This window comes from Ambystoma mexicanum, chromosome 7p (assembly GCF_040938575.1).
Source record: "Ambystoma mexicanum isolate Mex_15411 chromosome 7p, UKY_AmexF1_1, whole genome shotgun sequence".
In the NCBI taxonomy this organism is placed as follows: domain Eukaryota; kingdom Metazoa; phylum Chordata; class Amphibia; order Caudata; family Ambystomatidae; genus Ambystoma; species Ambystoma mexicanum.
In genome coordinates this window covers 754743800-754760387 of record NC_090939.1, presented here as the reverse complement: position 1 = coordinate 754760387, position 16588 = coordinate 754743800, and the positions used below count along the sequence as shown (strand labels likewise).

At 41.2% G+C, this 16588-nt stretch overlaps 1 protein-coding gene across 2 annotated transcripts in view; it reads left to right on the top strand.

The window, feature by feature from the left end:
* The window catches only part of LOC138526301 (E3 SUMO-protein ligase RanBP2-like), a 1824256-nt gene that overhangs the window by 89290 nt on the left and 1718378 nt on the right, over nucleotides 1-16588 (top strand). For both annotated transcript variants that reach the window (XM_069636876.1, XM_069636877.1), the window contains exon 3: nucleotides 4443-4554. In XM_069636876.1, coding sequence (XP_069492977.1) covers nucleotides 4443-4554 — 112 coding nt within the window. The remainder of the gene's footprint in view (nucleotides 1-4442; nucleotides 4555-16588) is intronic.

Sequence of the window (16588 nt, the reverse complement as noted above, 5' to 3'; positions counted from 1 at the left end):
CAATCTACGGACAAAGGAGTTTTCCGTGAGACCACGAAGCCTATTAGCCAGGAGCTTGCCATTTTTGGCCCCCTGTTCCCAGAATTTTTGCCTCATAAAGAACATACCTTTTTCATATTGAATATCCATCACTTGTTTAACTTGGTCCCTCAGCCTTCCTATTTCCAACTTGTCCTCAATTTTGTTATACTGCATATTTTTTTTTAGCTGCATTCAGCCTATCTTCCAATTGTTTAAGTTCCGCCATTCCTTTTTTTTTAATCCTAGATGTAATGTTAATGAGTCCCCCTCTTATGGCCGCCTTATAACTGTCCCAAACCATAAGATCTGAAGCTGATGCAATATTTAGGTCAAAAAGGTTTTTCGTGAATCCTTCACCCCAGGACTCAATTACCCCTGGTTCTTGTAAAATATAAGATTTCAACCTCCATCTAGCAAACCCAGAATACTCCTGTTCCATAGTCACTTGCATGGTTATCATTGAATGATCTGATATACCCCTTTCTTTTATATTCACAGAATGAACACTGTCATTCAACTTATCCGAGATTAGGAAATAATCACTCTCGAGTGAGAATCATGAACAGGCGAATAGAAGATGAACTCCCTATCATTTGAGTGCATGAACCTCCAAGCATCCACCAGGTTCAGATTGTCTAAAAAATCCTTAAATGCCTTACTAGAATTCTCAGCCGTGAACCTATAGTGCATTGCACGATCCGTCCTCCCATCAAGTACACAATTAAAATCACCCCCTAGTATTACGTATTCACCAGTCATGTCCCTCAAAAGTGACAATATCTTATTAAAAAAAGAATTCCTACCCACACACGGACCATAAATAGAACCAATTGTGACAGATCTACCATCATACTTAACATCTATCAGAATTATTCTTCCTTCCTCATCCATCGCTACTTTATCCACCACCAAATTCAACCCCTTACGTAATAATACACCCACTCCTCTCGATTTGCTACTGCAACAATTCAAAAGAACTTTCGTGAACCACCTATTTTTAAGGTGTTTCGACTCATCTAGCAAATGAGTTTCTTGGACTAGAGCAATGTCTATCTTTTCCCTCCTTAATCTAGTAAGCACCTCCCTTCTCTTCCGTGGGATGTTGAGGCATTTAATGTTCCAAGAACATACATTCAATTTCAGCCATCATCAGTTCCCTCCTGTAATATGTTTAGCCAATCAAACAAACTTGTCCATGAGAGATATCCAAGGTTGTTTAAATGAAAGAGTAGTAAGTGTGCCCACAAGTCAATAAACAGTGATAAACAAGACAAACAGAAACACAAACAAACACATAGAACACTTAAAAACCTATACCTTAAAACTAGCCTCACACCCAGCGCCCCCACTAGGTGATACTGAATCTCAATATGGACAACCATTCCTTCTTCCTGAATTACAATCACTCCAGAGCCTACACCTGATGTCATATCCCAACACCTAAAAGAATATCCATCCCCGCCCCACCTTCCAGTCACATACACACAGTTGAATAAAAGAAGTATCCATCTCCCCTATCTAAGGCACTAACCACCAAGACACAATATAAAGTACATAAACAAATCCAATGAACACGTACTCCCCTAACCCCAGAAAGCATCAATTTTTATCATTGCCCCGCCCCACCTCATGGATTGGTGGGGTGGTACAGTTCTCATGCAAAGCATCAACAAAAACACAGATATAGAAACCGCCTATAGTCCTCCTAATAACACTGGCCCCATAGCAGAAACCAAAGCCGTCAAAGGGTTGAAGAGACATGAATCAATCCACTACAGAACCAAAAACAGTGAATGATGAAGGAGCCCATATCCCCTGCACAACAGACGTGCCATTGACCTGTGCCCATTCTTTTTTTTTTTTCTTGTTAAGAAATTACCGAACGGTCAAATTTCTTAGATGAGCCTCAAAAGGAGGTCCCCTTCAAACAACACTGAGTCATCCCATTCACCCCTCCCAAGTCCAGGTCTAACGAGACGCAACCCCACACATATCCTAGAACTAGGGCAGTTACATGAAAGACCAGTGCTACTGGAAGTCCATGAAGAATCACTTGTGCCCAGATACAACAAAAGGGCGAATATGCAGTTCCCAGTTTCTCACATACTGCTCGTAAAATAAAACACACATTAGGCAAATTAGGTACATCAATTCTCCAAAGAAAATAGCCACCAAGCTTCTGAAAACACACCAAGGCAGTCACAGCAGACAGAGACATCACTTGACTCCACTGCAGCCTTGTTTAAACAAAAAGTATCCAGTGATCACATAGGCAGGTAATCGTAGTCAAATAGAATGCAGGATGTATTTCCCTGACCAAATCCAAATGCCATCACTTGTGCGTAAGGCTGTACACACACAGGCACCCAAACCAGAGTTCGTAGCTAAAGAACCGATGCTGTCTATCAAAGGTAGAAACCCCCATCTATCGCCGCTGCGCTGTCTGTTTGCCGGGCCGCCATGTAGCAACAGCCGCTGCCATGAGCGGAATGCTACAGATGGGCGGCCCATGCGGCAGACAGATCGGAAGTGTCTCCACTGTTCGTGCCGGCACTGAATCCATTCCCATCACCTCTGTCCGTGTCTGTCAACAATGCCCAGTCCACCACCTCACCTGCAACAAGACGGCTGAGGCACATCCTCCAGTCTCACCGTCCGCGCACTAGCAGGCTGGCAGCCAATTACGGAGGCACCGGAGCTCCATCTTGCTGATCGTAGTTCCATGTTCCATTGACTTTCACGTTCAGTTCGTGTCATACGGACGTGAACGATGTAAGGAGCATCGCTAGGGCCTTTTTTCTAACCTCTCGCATTTCGGAGCATGAAAGTAAACAAGAATCTACGGACATATTGGATTCCATGAGTACGACATATTTTATTTTTCAAATTTTTTTCCTTTTTCCCCATCCTATTAAAACATTATCTAATAAAGAAAGTATAAGCATAAGGAACCAAAAATACAGGGAGAAAAGACAGTAACTATAAGCTGTTGAAAAAAAAATAAGTTATCTTTTCTTTTTGGAAGTGAAAGACCTCTGTGAAGTGGAAGCAACTGCTTCCATGGGTTGCTCTGAATCCACCTCGTTTCCCAAGTCACTAAGATAAGCCTCAACACTCTTACTATCATTAAAGGAAGATGAGCCTCAGCACTCTTAATATCATTAAAGGAGAACAATCTACCATCCTTGATAACCCGAAAGATGGCAGGGTATACCATGTAATATTTAAGGTTCTTTGCTTTTGCCTTGTCCTTTGCTGCTTTAAAATCTCTCCTTCTTCCAAGGATATCACGGATGAGATCCCCAAAAATCATCACTCTAAAGCCATTCCAAGATAAATCATGCAGCTCCCGAGCTTTTTTAAGTACCATTTCTTTCACAGGAAACCTTAAAAATGTCACCACTAAATGTCTGGACCGCTGGCCCATGTTTGGCTTGGGCCCCAAACACCTGTGTGCCCTCTCCAATTCCAGATTCATTTTAGGGTCCAATTTGAGCAAAGAAATTAGTATTTTCTCTACAAACTCCATGGGCTTTCCCTTCTCAGCGTCCTCAGGAACGCCAGCAATCCGGATGTTACTTCTCCTTGAGAAGTTTTCCTGTTCCGAGAGTTTCAGGGACAATCTCTCATTTCTCATTTGTAGATCTTTGATGTGTATTTCCATTCTCTCCACCTTGCCATCCATTAGATTCAAGTGAGTTTCCACCCTATTAAAGTTCAGTGTACCTTTCTTCTGCCTTAGTCAACTTTTTCTTTTATGTCATTAACATCCAGAGTCAATTTAGTCAGCAGATCCACTACTTTATCCATTCTTTCATCAGAGGTCACCTCTCCATCTCCACCTCCCTTCTGGCGCTTTGCTGGTTGTTTCGGGTCAGAGATGACAGAATAAGCCATGGTAGGGCAGAGGATTCAGTTCAGGTGCAGGAGCTCAGCCTTCAGGCAGCCGTCCTTGGAGCTGACAATTCTAGAATCCAACAAAGATTCAATCTCTGTAGACAGCAGCCTTCCTTTCCAGTGGATTACTGTTTGTTAGTAACATTTTCTGCTGAACAGCGAAGCATGTACTCTGAAGAAATCTCTCTGTTACCTTAACTGTTAGACAGCAGTTGTAAGATCTTGAGTCCAAGTACAAGGTGGGAGTTTTTGCACAATTATGTACTTCTTTATGTACTTTGTACCCTTATGGGTGGATATTGTATATTTTGTAGCTGATTTTGTGCAGCGTCCTGATCGCCCCACACAGCGTAGGATACTGCAGGTAAGTGATTACTTCTCTGTATTAGCACATTTAGGGACCTTTTAATTTGACTTGATATTGAATTGCATATTGTGATTGTATTTTTGTTATTTCCATGATTGTGTGGCCACAGTGTAACCGTATTCCTCCAGTGAACACATGATGTTTTTGGGTTTTCCAGATATATCTCCTCTTACCTAAATGTTCAAGAAAGAGATCCGAAGGCACACAAATTCCTTGGTCAACTCTATGAAATTGAAGACAATGTAGACAAAGCTGTGGGATGCTACAAGGTTGGAAACCAAATTAATCATTTTAAAGCTGTGTTCTTAATTGTTGCCAGTCTGTTGGTTTTGCAAAAAGCATTTGCCTTTAATGTGCTAGAGGTACATGGGTGAATAGCTCAATTTCAACAGCAAACATAGCTTTTTATAGTCATGCATATGATTGATGTATTTTTTTTTCCATAGTTGTAATCATAGAGAGGTAGTTGTTTTTTCCCCAAGAATGGCTAACAAAATGAGTAAAATTGTTATAATGCTATGTATTTCTTCTTTTTCTAGTGTCTAAACTAACTAGATGAAAAACTAGTGTCAGCTGTACAGAGGGAGTAGGTAGAGTTTCACCTCTTCGCCAATCTGTTTTGTAACTAGACTGAAGTCCCTGTTGTCCCTTGTGAAACCCAATAATTGGGATAATTAAGTTGCAGACCTAGACTAATTATAAGGTGCTGGAGGGAGAGACCGCCGCCCCCAATTTTCTCTGTGATTTTAAAGGCGGGAAAAAGTCAAGAGTCTGTAGGTCTTCTTTCCATATTGAGAAGCAAAATAAGTCTGAGTCTTGATGAGGATATGAGCTTTCAGACTTGAGGTTTCTACTCCACCATCAAGTGTTTTATATTACAGTAAGGCAAGAACCTGACAATATAAGCAAGACCCTAAACTTAATGCCATTGTCTGACTCGACTGAGCTGGTGTTACTTTCGCTTGATGCAGAAAAGGTTTTTAACCAAGACAGTTAGAGGTTTGTGGGCTGAAAAGCATGGTGTAGAGACTGGGATTGTTGCAGGGCATAGGGTCTCGATTCCTCCCCCCTCGTCTACGCTGCTGGTCAGTGGTATTAAATCAAAGAAGAGACTTTTGGCAAACGGTATGAGACAAGGCTGTCCCCCTTCACTCTTTTGCATTTGCAAAAGTGATCGAGCCCTTAGAAACGTCCTTGAGGAGAAACTGTGATAGTTATGGGTTCAGATCTGGAAACAAAAAATGTAAATGTAGTGTTTTTGTCGTTATTTATTTATTTATTTATTTATTTATTGCATTTATTACTCGCCCAAACCCTTGGGTACCACGGCGAAGTTACAGACAGCTTGGTTAAAACATTTCTTGGACTTTACAATCGGGCGCAGTGCATGTGAATACAAAATAATCATACACGAAGACATTAAATGACAGGGTTTCAGTACAATGATATTTCCTGAAGCATGGAGGGGAATTTTTTAGTCTTGGTTAAATAGCCACGTTTTCAGGGATTTCTTGAAACCTGAGAATGTTTGCTCATTTTTGATAGGGAGGGGAAGAGTGTTCCAATATGTGGGTGCGAGGTATTGGAAACTACTGCCTCCTGCCTTGGTTGTCTTGTAGCGGGGGATAGCTAGGAGTAATTGACTGTTAGATCTGAGGGGCCTCTTGGATACTTTTCTGGTGATGGCGTGGTTGAGGTAGATGGGGACACATGAGTGGATGCATTTGAATGTGACGCACAGAGCTTTGAATGTGACCCTGGCTTTGATGGGGAGCCAGTGATGGTTTCTTCTAATATTTGAGATATGATCTGACTTCCTTATTCCAAGGGCCGCCCGAAGGGCTTTATTTTGGATGAGCTGTAGTTTGTTTAGATTGGCTTTTGAGGTACCCAGGTAGAGTACGTTGCAGTAGTCGAGCCTGGATAAGATTAAAGCTCTTGCCGGCGTGATACAATTGGTGGGTGTCAAGAATTGGCGACTGAGAGCAATAAGTTTTGCGGTGTAGGATGTAGAGGAAGAGAGGGCGTTGATGTGCTTGGTCATGGTGAGGTTGGCATCAAGGTAGACACCTAGTGTTTTCACTTGTTTGAGTACTGGTATGTTTGTGCCATCAATGTTGATGGATGAGTAATCAGGATGTAATGCTTCTATTTTGGATTGGGAGCCCACAATGAGAACCTCAGTCTTCTCATCATTGAGACAGAGGCTATTTAGTGCCATCCAGTTTTGGATTATGGCATATATTTTGTTGATAGTGTCGGTGTCTTGAGTGAAGTCTCCCGATAAAGGGATGAGGATCTGGGTGTCATCTGCAAAGTTGGTGTAGATGACACCCATGTCGTCTAGCGCTGAGAAGAGGAGTTTAGTGTATGCATTGTATAATGTTGGTGAGAGACAGGAACCTTGGGGGACACCAATGGGTACTATGATGGGGTTGGCGGCTTGTTTACCTATGGCGACCCTGGAGGTGCGGTCAGCAAGAAAGGATTTGATCCAGGTAGTAGCTTCGGTGGAGAAGTTGAAGTCTTTCGCTAGTGTGGCGCACCGTTTATTATGGTCTACTAAATCAAACGCTGCGGAGAGATCGAGTAGGAGGAGGATGCAGAGTTTCCCTGAGTCTCTGATGGTATCCATCTGGATTTTTAAGTCAAGGAGCGCCGTTTCTGTGCTATGGTTGGGGCGGAAGCCTGATTGCCTCGTGCCAAGGAGGTGGTTTTGTTCGAGGTGAGTTTGGACTTGGTTGTATGCTAATTTATCCAATATTTTGAGGAGAAATGGGACAGTTGTTATTGGTCTGTAATTCGTGAGCGCAGTGGGGTCTAGGGTGGGTTTGTTCAGGAGAGGGGTGACCCAGGCTTCTTTAATGCTAGCTGGTACTAGGTTAGTATTGAAGGAAGCGTTGACGAAGTTGGTGATAATGGGGGTGAGGGTGTGAGCGCAGGATTTGACTACTGATGCGGGGACAGAATCGCCTTTGCAGTTGGAGGCTTTAAGTTTGGCGATGGTGTCAAACACTACATTTTGGGATACTGGTGTGAAATGGAATGGGGCGCTGGTGAATTCCTGATGTGGTCGATTTAGGTTAAGGAGGGCAGGTTTGTTGGCTAGTGATTGTTTTTTGGATGTGATTTTTATTTGGAGTAGTTCAATTTTGGCTGTTAGTGCGTCTTGTATAGTGGTGCACCATTCCTTGCTGGGGATGGTTGGGTTTATGGCTGGAGTGGGGTTTTCCAATTCTTTTAGAATGGCAAATAATTCCTTGGTATCTGAGGTAGCATTGCTGATCCTATTATTATACGCATTAGATTTGTAGGTAATAGTAGCTGTTTTATAGGTTTTGTTTATTTCTTGGTAGGCTTTTTCTGCCTCTGCAGTAGGATGCTTTCTGTAGGCATGTTCACACGCGCGTTTGGTTCTTCTGAGGGCGATAAGATCATCATTGAACCAGAAGCTAGATCGCTTGTCTGAGCGTTTTGCCTTGGTGGTGAGCAGTGCTATAGCATTAATGGTTGCAGTGAGGCAGTTGTGATATATGTCTGCTAGGCGACAGGGGTTGTCACTGGTGATCGAGGTAGAAGCTAGGATTTTTGAAAGAGGAGGCGTGAAGTTTTCTGGCGTGAGTTTACGGGCGTTTCTAGTTTCATAGGTAATCATAGTTTTAGGTTTCTTTTGTGTGGGTTTGGAGGGATTGATTGTAAATACAATGTTATGGTGATCGGTCCAAGTAAGAGGGGAGATGACCTCAATGGTTACGGGGGTATTAAGGGAGAGGATCCAATCAAGAGTCCTGCCTTTGATATGTGTGGGTGCATTAACTAGTTGGCTGAAACCCATGTCCTTCAGGGCGGAGTGCAGTGATTCTGCTTTGGCATCTTGGCTGTCATTGAAACCTAGGTTAAGGTCACCCAGGATGATGTATTTCGAGCTAGGTTTTATTAGTGGAGCTAATAGCAACGGAATTTCAGTCTCTGGGTGGTTGTTGGGGCTAGGTGCTCTATAAATTACTATTAAATTAATAGTAGTTTTGGCATTTATGGGAAATTTTACGAGTAATGTTTCATACCCTTCAATACTTTCAATGGGACAAGATCTAAGCTGTAATTTAGTCTTGGCTATAATAGCAACTCCGCCTCCTTGTGAGTGGGTCCTATCTGTTCTGAATATGGTGTAGTCGGATGGGATTGCCAGAGTTAGTAGTGGACCTGATGCTTGATGGAGCCAGGACTCTGTGACTACTAGTATGTCGAGCTGTGATTCCTTGATGAGGTTGTGAACTTCTATAGCATGCGCCCCTAAGGAGCGGGCATTGATAAGCGCTCCTTTAAAGGTGGATAGTAATTTATTGGGGGGTGTCCGGAGCTGGTTTGGAAGTAGTGTTGGGTTTCTGGCTAGGAGTATGGTTTTGATGAGGGGGAGGTACTCTGGGCCTAATTTGTTTGGGAGGTGTGTGTTCATATTTGACTGGGTTGGGGTGGTTGAAGGTACGAGACCTTAATCGGAAGTGTCTTGCTACACCTGTCACGGGGTTAGAGAATTTTTCGGTATGGCTGTGGTGAGGTGCCTCTGCTGTGGGCAATACATGTGAGATTGGATCAGGGCTGATAGCATGATGCTTGATGGTATTCAGATAGGTCCTAGGAGTAAGACTTGCGCTGTTTGGGAATGGGGGAGTAGAGGGAAGGAACGGTGTAGGACATGGGATAGGGTGATGCCGGGGGCATGCCGGCTTGCTGAGACCGTTATTATGGGGCCAGTAGTAGTGGGCCAAGCAGGGTGTGTGGTTGGGGAGAATGCAGAACGGGAACATGATGAGGGGCAACCAAGTTTGCATATTGGATTAGTGTCAGGGCAAGCAGCGACCATAAGGCACAGCGCTAATTCCTCAAAGTGGTCTGTATGCGACCAAAGGGCACAATACGGCAGTCTAAAGTAGTCTGTAGGTGATCCTGGGCACAATACAGCAGTCTAATGTGGTCTGTAGGCGACCAAAGGGCACAATACAGCAATCTAATGTGGTCTGTAGGCGACCAAAGGGCACAATACAGCAGTCTAATGTGGTATGTAGGCGACCAAAGGGCACAATACAGCAGTCTAATGTGGTCTGTAGGCGACCAAAGGGCACAATACAGCAGTCTAATGTGGTCTGTAGGCGACCAAAGGGCACAATACGGCAGTCTAATGTGGTCTGTAGGCGACCAAAGGGCACAATATGGCAGTCTAATGTGGTCTGTAGGCGACCAAAGGGCACAATATGGCAGTCTAGTGTGGTCTGTATGCGACCAAAGGGCACAATATGGCAGTCTAATGTGGTCTGTAGGCGACCAAAGGGCACAATACAGCAGTCTAATGTGGTCTGTAGGTGATCCTGGGCACAATACAGCAGTCTAATGTGGTCTGTAGGCGACCAAAGGGCACAATACAGCAGTCTAATGTGGTCTGTAGGCGACCAAAGGGCACAATACAGCAATCTAATGTGGTCTGTAGGCGACCAAAGGGCACAATACAGCAGTCTAATGTGGTATGTAGGCGACCAAAGGGCACAATACAGCAGTCTAATGTGGTCTGTAGGCGACCAAAGGGCACAATACAGCAGTCTAATGTGGTCTGTAGGCGACCAAAGGGCACAATACAGCAGTCTAATGTGGTCTGTAGGCGACCAAAGGGCACAATATGGCAGTCTAATGTGGTCTGTAGGCGACCAAAGGGCACAATATGGCAGTCTAGTGTGGTCTGTATGCGACCAAAGGGCACAATATGGCAGTCTAATGTGGTCTGTAGGCGACCAAAGGGCACAATACAGCAGTCTAATGTGGTCTGTAGGTGATCCTGGGCACAATACAGCAGTCTAATGTGGTCTGTAAGCGACCAGTATTAGAGACCGTGAGCACATTTCAGTAGAAGGGGTTAAAATTACAAACATACAGTAGTTTCTCCAGTGCTGGCATGTACTTACAGTACGTTTTCATTGTCTGAGTGGTAGTCTATCGGTTGGAGAATAGTAAAAATGTGCAGGGGGGGTGGCCACGCCGCGCTTCCATGCGCGTAACAGGCGCAGGAACAGGCCTTTGTATGGCCTTCGGACTGGCCGCCGGCGAATCCGCCTGCCGGCGGATCCAGCTGATGTAATCGAGCAAATCGTTGACTTGCTACTATACATATCGCACCACACGGCTTCTGTCCCAAGGTTGTTTAGACAAAATACAACTATATGGTACATGCCTGGGATTCAAAGTTAACGAGAGTAAATCATTTATTTTCCCATTTTATACAACTCAAACAACTAGGCAGAACTGCAAATCTTATGATTTGAGATTGAATTTAAGACTGAGACACTTAGGAGTTACCAACACCACTTCACTGGGCAACCTCTTTGAAGCTAATCCTACCACCTTTATGGATAAGAATTAAGTCTGAACAAAATGGTTGGGCTAAGGTGATTCATTCTTGGATTGGGCACTTAGTCAGTAAAGATTAATGCTCTCCCTCGCTTACTATTACTTTTCTACATGTTACTGATGAGCATCCCAGATTACTTTTTTGGATATATATATATATATATATATGTATGACACAAAGCTTTTCTTGGTATTACGGTGCTCAACCTACTTATAGCGGATACTCTCACTTGGCTGTAAGAATAGCCATTCAAACAAATGTGTTCACCCACACATACTATAAATGACTGGCATTGTCAAACAGTTCAATGTGGCCAGCACCAATTACACGAGAGCACTCGGGTGTAGACAAACTTTAATAATTATTCAACTATTAAAATCACATATCAAGTGTATGATTTAAAACATAAACCAACATGGTCTTATAGAACAACTTATCTCAAGTTCTACCAAGTAAAGTTAACGCCACGCGTTCCATCCCTCCTTCGGGGACTTCTTCAGACAAAATTTGCACCATTGTAAAAAGGGCCTTCTTTTATTTTTACTCTGACCGGTCACATGACGATCACCGTCGCATGACTCACTTTTAAATTCGTATTCAAGGTATTTTATAACCTGTCGCCCATTTTGTAATGGAGTGTATGATACCACAAAGTACATCATATGTACGCTCTACTTAAAATAAGCAAGCGTTTATTCTTTAAACATTGTGCCCTATTAGAGTGTTAAACACACATTTTAAACCTGATACAATAGCCATGGAGCCAAATGGCTCATCAATTGATAATCACCATTACAGTACAATTCTGCGCAGCACAGACAGAACTTGGGATAATTCAACATCCATGGAAAAATAGCAGCAGATTATAGCACTAATTCATTAGGTATAAAGATTATGCCCCAGTGGGCTAGAACTTTTTTCAAAGTGACTTGTGTTAAATATCCTATGACTACAATATACAGTCAATCTAAGGTATAATCAGGTGAACAATATTTGCTAAAGTGCACAAGGTTTGATACCTAAAAAGGCTAAAGTGCATTTAAATTAGAAAAAAGAAAGAGAGGAAGAAAAGAAAAGCAAATCAAAAATATACATATTTGACAGTAGAATTATCAAATTAAAATCTCCATTTCAATCGTATGTTAACAAATTGCATCTGAAGGAACAAAATAAAGGGAAGGAAAAAATGTAATACAGTTGTCAATTATAAGCATATTATCACTAAAATATCTCTAAGAAATACCAATTAGTTGCAAATGGACTGCTAGCTCTTTTATCCGAATTATGTCCATAAGGTTTCTTCGTATTAAATTCAATGATTAGTCTAGATTCCAATCCCTGCAGATTACGTTCTCTATTGCCCTTTCTTTTCAATTCAGGTACATAAGCTAACGCGAAGTATTTTAAAAGAGAAGCATCACTGTTATGGGTCTCAGCAAAGTGTACTGCCAAAGGATAATTACTGTCCTGATGCAAAATGGCTCGATAATGTAGCAAAATACGGATCTTGTGTTTGCCAATTGTGGATCCTATATAAACTTTAGCAGAGGGACAACGGATGGCATACACCACATATCTAGTCAGACAGTTTATCTTATCTGTGATGTATTATTTTTTCTGTTCAAATAAACAATACTTTATAAAGGTTCTGTTCTGAAAATTAACACATTTTGCATTTCTTGCATTTGTCAAAACCATTCTTAGCTTTCATAGTCACTAACCAATTAGTGTGTTGAGTAATTGGTTGCAGCATAATCTGGGAGATAAGTTAATGTTATAGTTTAGCTCTCAAATGTCAGTTGTGGAAAATTGCCTATCACCAAATTAAGATCATCATCTGCTTTCCCAATAGGCATTGTTTGTTCAATATCATTCTAATTTGTTGTGATATTGAGCTAAACTGAGTTATAAATCTAATGCAATTGGAGTCTTTCTTTTTTTCTTTTAGCTTTCCAAAGATCCTCTCTATTACATTTAGATATTTTGTCATAAGCAGTAACAATACTTTGTCTAGAGTGTTCCCTTTGCAGGAAACATGCTCCCATATTGCTTGCTTCTTGCTCAAAATTATTGTCTGATGAACAGTTCCTCCTGGATCTAACCATTTTGCCAAAGGGTACACTATTTATCAGACTCTTAGGATGATGGCTTTTACCATGTAACAAATTCAAGGCAGTGGACTTCTGTGTAACTTGCTACAGATTTGATGATTCATTATGAACAATTCTACATCCAAAAATACCACCTGGCTTGGGCTTCTGGAAAAGGTCCATTCAAAATTGAAATCATTCTTATTCAAGTGTGAAATATATTCGCCCAATGACAAATCGTCAATGTATCTATGCCATGAAATAATTTCTCTTCGATATTTATCAAATTGTTCCGACCACGCATGTTCTTGTTTAGTTTATTTGCTTTTATATTGGTTCCTACCAACCCATATAGAGGTTAGCATATGTAGGCGATATGCAAGAGCCCATGGCAGTCCCACATTTATGTCTATATAGTTTACCTTCGAACAAGAAAATGTTATGTTCTAGACAAAATTCAAGCAACGCAAGTATAACTTCATTTTGTTTTTTAAAGTCGACAGATCTAGTATTAAAGTATTTGCAAGCTTGAAGACCATTCTTATGTATAATTGACATATAAAGAGATGTTACGTCCATGGTAACTAGAATATAGTCAGATTCTCATTGTATTCGTCTTATTTTGGTAAGTAGGTCTGTAGTGTCACTCACATAGGAATTAAGATCCCTAACAAATGGCTGAAGAAAAGTATCCAAATATTGAGAGACATTTTCTAACAATGAGCCCATTGATGCCACTATAGTTCTCCCAGGTGATGAAATCAAACATTTATGAATTTTGGGAATAAAGTCAAGAATAGATGTAATAGGAAACTCCTTGATCAAATATGAAACTTTATCCGGTTCCAACAAATTACGCATTTTAAATGAATAAATCAACTCATCTTATTAAGTCTGTGTGGGTAGCAAAGCTGATCGGAATAGACAATGAATTTGATGTAGAAGTTAGGTAAGAAGAATGAATTGCAAAGGTCTTCTTTTTATTAATATGATGTAAATACGTGTTAAAATGGTCACCTTAATATCAAAATGACTTGATCCAGAGAACGATAGAATGATGTGAATGTAGATCATCTTTGCCAGAATGTGAGCATTTCTTGGAATAATGCATAAAAAGAGAATCTAACATAATTCCTATCTTGTTATAGAGATTTGTCAATTCACTACGTTCCCTTCATTTTAGCATTACTTGATACCTCTAAATCTATGTTATGTACTCCTTCTTTAACAATCATCATAGACTACTTTACAGACTGGAAAAACAGAGAGATCGTTGTTACATTGGAATGGGTGTATGTACTAAAAACTATGGAATATGGGAATCATGTCACTAAAGAAATATCAGTGTATACACCAAAGTGTGTGTATTGCACTTGAGGAGAAGGGTAAACATGAGGAGATGACATAATATTACTTAGTGGTCAATTTCTGACTAAACAAACATCAAAAGGAACTAACCTCATTAGATAAAGAGATTGCATTATGACATATGCACATAAATTAGCAGTCAATTTGAGACCAGATAATTATCCCTAAGGTGTCACATCATTAATCTTGGAGACTGTCTCTAGGCAGAACTACTTACCGAGAAAAGAACCTACATAGGACACTAATACCCTATAAATATCCCTGTGGATACTTAAACCAAAAGAGTGAATGCCTCTGTTACTTGCAGTAATGACAATGTGACAAACTAATGTAGACAATGATGATGTCATCACGCTGCAGCGTGATAACGCAGCACCATTTTATAGTGGCCATTTTGGAATTCGCTATTCTCGCGGTTCCAGTTTGGTAGCTTACAAGGCACAGCCAAGTTTTACAAAGGTGAGCGTTAGACATAGGAATTGGAATCTGAAGATGGGTATTCTGTAAACCTATTGGGTATCAACCCAAAGGGGTTTTTGGAACATCTAACTAGTCATTATTCTTAAGAAACGTTCCTATTCATTTGCAGAATGCAGAGTGCATCGCAGGATAGATTGCATACTCTATGAACATCAAAGGAACCTTAGAACACACATACCTTTTAATAGGTAAGAGTTAAATGTCTAATTGTAAACAATATAGGTGTCAAGAGCACGAAGAGATTGAAGTTGTCAGTGACAGTTTCTTTGCCTGTATTTCAGGAAGGAACTGGATGTGTAATCCATGGAATTTTATGAGTTCATTATGAACTTACAATAGATCGAGCCAAGTGCGATCTACTTACCAACGGAATCCTTTATAGCCATCTCTTGGCAGGTACAGCAAAATTCTGATTGAACTCTCTCCAGCTCAGGGCTAATTTTAATAGCAAATGGCTTCTTATAAGTGGCCATGATACAGCCTATCCTTTTAGTCACTATATAAACAGTCCTATCTTTAGGTGGCCACAGACTGGCTTTAGAAAATTTGAATACAAGAAAAACCATAAATAATGGAATAACCCTCACTTACGTAGCATCATCCAGGTGATTGATTTTTAAGAATACATGACAGACATAATCATTGTTAATAATTGTACAGTGGAATGGAGACTAAAATATTGTCTTATTTAATTAAATTTAGAAATGAAAGACACACGACAACAGGGAATTAGCAGCTCCTGAAGAAGGAAAAGTATTCCCAAAACGCGTCAAGCAGAACTATACTAATATTGTGAATGTATATTCATCATAAGTTTGACAGTGAATGAAATTGTTTAGACTCGCCCTATGTTGTCTAATAATTGATGAACAAATATATTGGACCGTGTCGGGTACTGCTCCTGTGACATACCCTATACAATGTTTTCACACATATCAAGACTCAGGAAATGCAATCAACAATGGTTTTATAAACAAATGTTTTGGTTATTTTGCCCCTTTAGGAGTATCTTTAAGTCCTCATGGCTACATGTCCCCAGTGGTGCGTTGGTGTATCGCCTACACAAGGGCAGTAGGCTATCGAGTGGAGGTTGCCCTTGCACTAGATTATTCACAGGGGTGCAAAAGAAATTGACTTTAAAAGCACATGTTGTGTTTTATACAGCATTTGTGTCATAACAATGACAAGTGGAGAAATATCAACTTTATTATTTCCTATGTCATGCAGTACTAGTGATTAAAAAGGTGTTGGTGGATTTTCCTATACCTAGTCAGGCCTGCCACCAACAAATAAACGAGTTGTTTTAGATTTGAAAACCCTTTTTGTACTACCACAGAGTACAGAGCTCTATTTGTTCTCTGTGTAGTATCATATGGAGTGTCAATACAAAATGAATAGATAGAAAAGCATGTGTATCCCTTTTAAATTGTCGTCAAGGGATAACTCTTCGGCCTCTTATCCAATTTTCTTTAGTCAATTCCTTTGTTGTGGGCCGAAGCTGGGCCTACCGGTTTCAGTGGTGAGAGATATGAACCACTTTACAGGGCCAAAAGTGCGAAGCAGACAAATCTTTGGATGCTGCTGCGATGTGAATCAGGAATAGAGCTGCTTGATCTAATTGAAGCAACCCACCATTGCAATTATCCTTCCCACGATCTATTGGTCGAGGAAGGGCAACCTCGCTTGGATTTGTTGTACTTTGGGGTTGGACGCTTTTAGTGGTGTGTTCATATCTCTCACCACTGAAACCGGTAGGCCCAGCTTCGGCCCACGACAGGTTTCTTTCCTCTGCTCACTCGGCTTCAGGCTTGGAATGCTTACGGCTTCCCAAAAGTGTGGATTTCTCGCCTGGCTCTCCCTCTTGATCCGTACAACTGCTGATCAGCCCCTTGGCCTTCCCACTTCCACAGCCTGGTTTGCATCAGCCCCGTAAGAGCTGTTCCTTCTCGTACCCAGCCTCGCTCAGTG